Raw genomic sequence first — 9089 nt, forward strand, 5'->3', positions numbered from 1 at the left:
TAAAAGCAGCACCTTCAGAAGAAATATTGGTGCTATTTTGGGTCGGTTGAACATTGTTAGGCCTCGCGCACACTGGATGCGTATTCGTACGAAATTCAGCCGTCCGAATACGCACGACTACGTACGAACGATCTCAACTGTTGAAAGACAATGAACGCTCTCACACTGCGTACAAGTTAGTCGTGCGTATACGTACGTGTACATCAGACGTCCGACACGATCCCATCTTGTTGGGATTTGAACGTACGACTAGGAAACATGGATGTTGAAATATTTATTAATATGATACATGAAAGAACTTGTTTATGGGATCAAAGCGATTGTAATTATCATTTACGTGATTACCAACGCACTGCATGGAAAGAAGTGGCAGAGCAACTGAAAATACCAGGTAAGTTAACATTACAACTTGTACACATAGTTAAACAGTTTCATATGGTGAATACAATATTAGTGAGTTCTGTCGCGAGAAAAATATGTTTTTAAAGTGTCTCTGATTGCATGAGCTCGTACTGCACTTCGGTTTTCACCTAAAGTAGCGAACCTTCTGTTTGCGCCAACAATGTTCGTGGTTACTGCTTGTTGTGTCACCTCTGTAACACCTTCTTTATCAATTATAATATTATGAAGCAAACACGCACACTTCACTATATCATCTGCTCGGTCGGGTTTGACCTCAATCGTTTTCAACAATAACCGCCACTTCCCGCATAGTATACCAAAAGCACATTCCACGACTTGTCTTGCTCGAGTGAGGCGTTGATTGAAAATCTCTTCTTCAGGGCCCAAGTTCCTTTGTGGATAAGGACGCATGAGGTATGTCTTCAAAGGGTATGCCTCATCACCTACTAAGAAGTGAGGCAAGACTATATCACTATCTGGTAACTGTTTCTCAACTGTGACATTAAGCGCTCCGTTATCCAATTGCCTTGAGAGATTGGAATTTGAAAAAATACCCCCATCACTCTCCTTGCCGTAAGCCCCAACATCTATAGCAATAAACTTGTAGTTCGCATCGACAACAGCTTGCAGTACAATGGAAAAGTACTGCTTGTAGTTACGGTACATACTACCTGAACATGCGGGTGCTTTAATTCGTATGTGTTTTCCGTCGAGACTCCCGCAACAATTAGGAAACCGCCATTTTGTCCAAAAATCATTAATGATAGATGTTACATCTCTTCCCGATGGAAACTGCATATGCATGTCGTGAAGACTGTCCCAAAGCACTTTGCATGTCTCATGTACAATGTTACCAACAGTGTTGTTGGAAATTCGGAATGAATATCCAAGTGTCTTGAATGATGAGCCAGTTGCTAGGTACCTGAAACAAAATTCCTCATTTGTTTCAGTTGAAGAGCTCAAAAAGAAGTGGAGAGGAATGAGGGATACATTTGGGCGAGAGCTGAAGAAAATGACGACAAAGTCCGGTCAAGAAGCCAACTCAGACCATTTAAGTAAGTGGCCATATTTTAAGATGCTACTGTTCCTGAAACCCACAATGTCTCGAAGAGATTTAAAAGGTAACATTCCACCAACTCTTGACGACGCAGATAGCGAGGGCGACAGTGCAAATACAGGTTCGTTGGCAAAATCTCCAGATTCACCTGTGGCAAGCAATAGCAATATGTCACCTTCATCATTGACTACAGTCAAAACCCCTAACAAATCATTTAAACTACCATTGAAAAAACATAAAAAAAAGGAATAGGGCAGATGAAATCGACGAAAAACTTTTGCAGATTGAAGAAAAGAAACTTCATTGTTTTCAAGAAACCTTAAACGATTCCGATTCGCAATTTCTAATGAGTCTTGCACCTTATCTAAAAGAATTACCAAAACATCGTAAATTAATTGCGCGAGCAAAGTTACAACAGGTTTTAATTGACGAACAAAACTTGATTTTATCCAAAGCCAAGCCATCTGATTATTCGTCCGATTGTAGTGTGCATGTATCAACAGTTTCAAGTGATCAATCTAGTGATTCGTTGCAGTGCAGCGTGCAACAGTTTTCGCCTGCAATGCGTATTGACAATCGTAGCGACGTGTCTACATTAATAAGTGTGGAACAATCAAGCATTTTGCAACAGGACGTACAAGAAGAATATGTGCAACAAACCGCTACACCGCAAGAGCAGTTGTCATCAGGCGGAGTTATGTCACTCACGGATTTTATTCTTCATTATAACCCGCAGAAATGAATGTGTCTTGTATGTGCTCACAGTTGGAAAGTTACGTTTTCACGTACACAAATAGCCAGCCGACAAAAGCACACTCAATTGTTGTAGTGTATTATTATTATGTAAAATGTTGATTAAAATATGTATAATATAATTAATTAATTATATATATATACTCTTATTCACTCACCTCAGTGTTACCACTAATCGTTCTTCAGGTGTTATGGTCTTGCGAAAGTTGTTGTATTTTGTCAATGCAGGTCTCACTTTACTTAACATATATTCAAATGTCTCTTGTGTCATACGTAAATATCCATAGAACCGATTAGGATCACTTTATAAATCGTCCCAGATGTGATGAAATTCACCTAATTCTTCTCTTCTCATGTGTATTACATTCACCCACTCTTTTCTTTGGCGGTGCCGACGTATTCTACGTCTCACAAGATAATTATCTAAAAGCAATATGTTACTCATGTTTCCTGCCTTCCTACAGCTACAAACTATGCACGTTCGTGTCGTACAAAACCGCAATCAGTGTGCGCACTCTTTAACGCACGATATGTGTCGTACGTATACGGACGACGTTCATACGCATCCAGTGTGCGCGAAGCCTAATTATAACAATATTCCTTTAAATAAATAATATACCTAGTATGGATTTTGCAATCTGCACTAGCCTATGTAGCAATAAAAAATGATTAGGAACTATTTTAACATTTTCAGAGGACAAAAGATATCTTGACTCAGGGCATCTTTATTAACAACTCTTAAGATATCAGTGGAACATGCACCACTCTTAACAAATCCATCATAACATCTCACTCAATTCAAGTGGTAAAACAATGAAGTTATATTTTTTATTACGCTTCATTCAGGGATGTTAACACACTGTTTCCAGTCCAATATCAACATCAGTGCAACATTGTTAGAGAATGAGTTGGTAATGCTACACGAAGATGAAGGCACAATTAAGAATGAGTAAGCTGCCTTCGTGCCAAGGCAATAATATCCACGAGACTATCAGAATGAGTGGAGGAGGAATGAAGAACAAACTGGCCTGAATGGTTCTCAATAACATGTTCAAATTACACTACTAAATGCAAACAACATCCAATGTTGTTAAAAAGGCACAATGACAAGGCTGCAGAACATTACAAGAACACAGTACCTATTCAACATGATGACAAAATGTGATGAACATTCCTCCAAAACCACATTACACTCCTCGTAAAAGCTGGAGAAGCTATAGAACATGACTTGGTCAGGTGGAGCATATCATTTTAAAGGATACATCAGGAAAATACAACAAATATAGCTTACACAATTGAATCGTTGCATTTGTGTGCACATTTTACCATAGCTTTTTCTTTTTCTTATGTAGCAAATATGTAGTAAAACTAAGTGTTTGAAATTAGCCAGTTTGAGTTCTTTGTCTGCATTGTACGAGTGTGAACACAGCCAGCCAGCAGTGCATAAGCACGGTGGAGTGTGAACATACTGTCTTCTAAATAGCAAAAGAAGGGTTACTTCTCAAGAAGAAATGGTGTTTCTCAAAAAAATAATTTCAAACCTTGTATTTTTTAATTTTAACTCACATTTTAAATATATCTGCATGACGAACCACAAATAACGTGATTTAATTTCCCCAGTATATAAAATAAATCCTATTTCATTTTAAATGTAGTTAAGTAATTAGATGATGGCTTATTTCATACACCAAGACAATACAATACTTGCATCCCTTCTAGTCAACCCTCGCTGTCGCCTAGTCATGTGCCCATAGCACGTCTGAAGAGCAGTACAGCGTGCTGCAATGGATTCTCCTCAAATACTGTAATGGAGTTCCAACAATGTGGACTTGGAAAAAATTAGTCTACAAAAAGCAGCAAAATTAGGAATGTTAAACTTACACAACAATACCTGCATATTACAATTTTTGTATGGCAGTGTTGATTTGGCTAAAATAAAACCATTAAAAATTAAGTAAAAATTACACTTAAAAATGCACATACCTATTCATATCTCAACTTAACTATTAAATGCCACACAAATTTTACACTAAAACATATGAATGGAAACCAAACACAATTTTTATTGGCAAAACTAATATCCCTTAATTCCACACAATTAAAAAGAAATTAGAGATGTTATCCTGATATCATTTTAAATAGTAAGTAAAACAGATTTTTACATGGTAGCATGAAGTTTCTCTAACATGTTAAATGCAAATAAAAAAAAAACAACCAAAAAATTCCCAATTCAAGAAAAAAAAATTTATGTTTCACTTTGGACATTTAAAAAGAGAAATGGTTGAATTAAATTATGTATCTTCCAGTCAGATACCCATCTTGAGAATAAGTAAGCCTATCATAAATAACTTAAAATCTGAGATAACTTAATATTAACATAAATTTACCTATAGTAATTAAACGAAATTCAGTAATTCTTAAAAGCCTTTTTCAAAAAAAAATTGAAAAACTCCTAAATGCCTTTTTTTTGTTGACAAGATTTCTAATCGTTCTCTAAGAGGGTTTTTTGGTAAGTACTTCAAATAGTTCATAGTTTTAACGAATGGTCAGGTTAAGTTAGCTACATTAAAAATACTGGGAAATCATTACGGCTGGTCAGGTTAGGTCAGAAACATTAAAAATACTGTGATATTTTATAAACCGTTGGCTAGGTTGAGTTAGCTAAATTAGAAACACCGTGTAATTTTTGTGAATGGTTTGTTTTGCTACATTACCTACATTATAAATTGTTTGTTCCTAACCAACCATTTAAATTGTTTTATACCATTTTAATATAAATAACCTGGCCAATTGACATCAATATTGTAAAGTATTTTTAATGTAGCTAACCCCTAATTAAACATTCTCACATCATCACACTACTTGTACTATCACTACATAACCACGTATTAAAATAATAATCTTCTTGTACACTACTTGAAGTATTACAACACTCTGTCCTAGAATTCAGTAAATATGTAGTGTACGGGTTATCGTCAAAAAAAATTTTAAAAATCTGAAATAACTTTCATTATATGCTCTTTTACGTCCTCTTTTCATTACAGCCTGCGGATATAAGAAATTCCAAATACTTTAGGAGATATCGCCGTTCTTATTTTGCAATACAAGACCTATGTAATCATTCGACCGTCGCCATTTTATATTTTGCCGTGTGCGTGAATGCCTAAATAACAGAAATTTTCCATTAGGTAAGGTTAGTTACATTATAAATACTTCAAAATAAACGGAAATTTAAAATCATATCAATTAATTTTACTTGTTGTATAGTTTTAAGTATTTATAATGTAACTGACCTGACCTAACAAAACAGGACAAAGGTAGATTAGGTCAGGTAAGCTACATTATAAATACTTTGAAACTGAACGGACATTAAAAATAATAAAATTAATTTTAATGGTTGTTTAGTTTTAAAGTATTTTTAATGTCGCTGACCTGACCTAACAAACCGGGACAAAGGATGGTAAATATGTAGGGTAACTGTATATGCGAAAAAAAATGCTAAAAATCCAAAAATACTTTTATTCTATGCTCTTTCACTTCCTCTTTTTAAATCAACCGGCGGAGATAAGAAATTCCAAAAACTTTAGGAGATATGGAATTTTTTAATTTTGAACATGTAGAGTAGCGGTATTTGCGAAAAAACAATTCTAAAAATCTGAAATTACTTTTATTATATGCTCTTTCACTTCCTATTTTCATTAAAACCGGCAGAGATAAGAAATTCCAAATACTTTAGGAGATATCGAATTTTTAAATTTTTATCACAATACCTGTGAATTCAGGCGGCCACCATTGTTTCTTGTTTACGAGACGAGTATGATTTTTTTTCCCGCGACGTATGTGAACGACTACATTGTTGCTTGTTTAGGAGTATCTATTAAAATCTGAAAATACTTTTATTATAGTTATGTTATGTTAGGTTAGCTACATTAAAACACTTTAAAACACTATGGATGGTTAGTTAGGTTAGTATAGCTACATTAAAATAAACAGAGAAATATAAATTTAATAAATAAACCCGAGGTTGGCCGAAGGTAAATTGTTCGGGTGTAATCGGGAATGGCAGAACTTTATGTGCATCTTGATTTACCGTTCGTGAATGCCTAATTAATTAAAATGGTCTATTAGGTCAGGTCAGTTACATTATTAATACTTTCAACTAAGCAGACATTAAAAATAATATAAATTAATGTTAATAGTTGTTTAGTTTTAAAGTATTTATAATGTAGCTGACCTGACCTAACAAACCGGGACAAAGGATGAACAGTAGGAACTCATGTAATTTTTTTTTTACTTATTACTTGCGCAACAAATAAAACATTAAAATTTGAAACGTTAAAAAATCACCTACGTTAGAGGCGGGTACAATTCCTTTGCCATTAGTAGAAAATGATGTCGTTCTACCTACGTCGCGAAAAGAAAAAGATCATAAACGTAAACAAGCAACAATGGTCGGTATTGAGATGGAAAATAAAAATTCAATATCTCCTAAAGTATTTGGAATTTCTTATCTCCGCCGGGTTTATTGAAAAGAGGAAGTAAAAGAGCATAGAATAAAATTAATTTCGGATTTTTAGCATTTTTTTTCGCATATACCGCGATTCTACATATTTACCCAAAGGATGAACAGTAGGAACTCACGTAATTTTCTTTTTACTTATTACTTGCGCAACATAACAAATAAAACATTAAAATTTGAAATGTTAAAAACTCACCTAAGTTAGAGGCGGGTACAATTTCTTTGCCATTAGTAGAAAATGATATAGTCGTTCACGTACGCCGCGAAAAAAAAAAAATCATACTCGTACATTGTCTCTGCTCGTAAACAAGCAACAATGGTCAACGCCGCATGAGTGCACACGATGAAAATTAAAAAATTTGATATCTCCTAAAGTATTTAGAATTTCTTATCTCCACCGGGTTTAATGAAAAGAGGAAGTTAAAGAGCACAGAATAAAAGTATTTTCGGAATTTTGAAATTTTTTTTTTACAAATATCGCCCAAATATGAAAATTAAAAAATTCGATATCTCCTAAAGTATTTGGAATTTCTTATCTCCGCAGGCTGTAACGAAAAGAGGACGTAAAAGAGCATATAATGAAAGTTATTTCAGATTTTAAAATTTTTTTTGACGATAATCCGTACACTACATATTTACCTATAATTCTCATAAACCATGTCAGGAAGTAAAAGAAATAAATTTTGGAATTAATTTTTTTTTAAAAGAATCTCTCTCAGAATCACCCAAAATTCTTAGTTATTAAACCAAAAAAGATATATTAAAACTAATAAATTTTTTAAAGTTAAATATAATTTTAAAATGTATGCAGAAAAATAACTTAGGTTAATATTCTAAAAATATATGCACAAATAGCACAACATTTGAGAAACGCAGTAAGCTACACAATATCAGATTCCTTCCACGAAAGCCTTTCTTCGTAGAATTTTATGACAATGTCAGGACAAACAAGTTTTGCTTCATCTGCAGCAACCTTATCAACATCATCACAGTTCTCCCACTTCATTAAGAAAAAAAGTTTCCCATCATCCTTTGTTGCACCAACAATGCTTTCTGGTTTCAAACCACGGTCAAATCCTATTTCTGGTTCCACCTGAATTGACTGGTTATTTTTTTCCGATGTTCCAGGCTTATTCTTTGATGTCTCAGAAAGGTCTTTACTAGGTTTAATACATTTAGATTCAATTACCTCCGTTTTATCACTGCTACTCGCCAACTTCACTTTCCAACTTTTAACTTCAGATGCAGAATTCTTAGGCTTTTGGAGGCTAGAACCATTTTCTTTGATGTCTTTGACATCTACTTCACCTTTACTTAAAGCCCTCTGTTTAGAAGTTAGACGATTTGGTTTTATTTTAGGGTTATCAACTTTTGACTTTTTTCCAATAGGTGAAATTCCACTGCCATCCTTCCTTTTCTGTGATGGTTTCTGATTTCTCGTAACATTTTTTGAAACGCTCTTCTCTGCCTCATTTTCATCTTTTGCTTTTGCTTTATTTGCAATACTCTTTTTTTTAGTAGAAATAATTTTTTTCTTGGATTTGGCTCTAATTTTCACATCATTATCCACCGAGTTACGGCCTTCAATTCCATTATTTTTTTCATTACTTGCACTTGACTTCTCAAATTTAGCTAACAATTCGGGGCAGTTCAAATTATCTTCCTTCTCCCAAGTGTTTTCTTCACATGGGTAACCCTTCCATTTTAATAAATATTCAACTTTACCTTTCCTCTTTCGCTTATCAACTACTTCTTCAACAATGTAATCCTCATCAGAGTCCCTGTCTCTCTCAAAATTCAACATTTTAACACTTCACAACAAATTTATTTCACCAAACACCCGAAATACAAAAATCCAATCGTTGCTCCGTACCAGATCAACACAAACGACAAACGTACTGATGCCGCCAAACAGCAATGGCGACAAACATAGAAGCACATAAGCTGTAGACTGAATTTATAGGTGGTACATACATAAGGCTGAGTATACTAAGAGGAAAATATAGAAACAGAAATACGCCACGTTTGTTTCAACTATTTTGTGGTTATGACAAATTTCGGTAATTGTTCCATAAAACGTTTTCCAAATTTTATTCCTTCATTATGATGGCATGGTCTCATGTCAGGAGCCGATCTATCTTTGAATTTTGGAATAGGTTATTTGTGTAGTTATATTTGTAAATAATAGGAACGGTGAGCACCTTCATCACCAACATTCGACTTACTCTGTCTTTTTATACATTAATCCTGTGATGAATGATGCTCACCGCTTTAATTTACCATTTCTAAATATTTTAACCAAACAAAAACATGAGTATCAAGATACAAACAAATTATGTCAGGTCTTGAGGAACTTTT

General features: G+C 34.2%; 1 protein-coding gene across 1 annotated transcript; it reads right to left on the reverse strand.

Annotated features, from left to right (window-relative positions):
• Nucleotides 1-7517: 7517 nt before the first annotated feature.
• LOC134531210 (chromobox protein homolog 1-like) lies at nucleotides 7518-8641 on the reverse strand. The gene has a single exon (XM_063366869.1). It carries the CDS (start codon nucleotides 8533-8535, stop codon nucleotides 7612-7614), a length of 924 nt encoding a protein of 307 aa, XP_063222939.1. The 5' UTR covers nucleotides 8536-8641; the 3' UTR covers nucleotides 7518-7611.
• Between the last annotated feature and the right edge of the window lie 448 nt (nucleotides 8642-9089).

Source organism: Bacillus rossius, chromosome 3 (assembly GCF_032445375.1).
Source record: "Bacillus rossius redtenbacheri isolate Brsri chromosome 3, Brsri_v3, whole genome shotgun sequence".
NCBI classification, from domain to species: Eukaryota; Metazoa; Arthropoda; class Insecta; order Phasmatodea; family Bacillidae; genus Bacillus; species Bacillus rossius.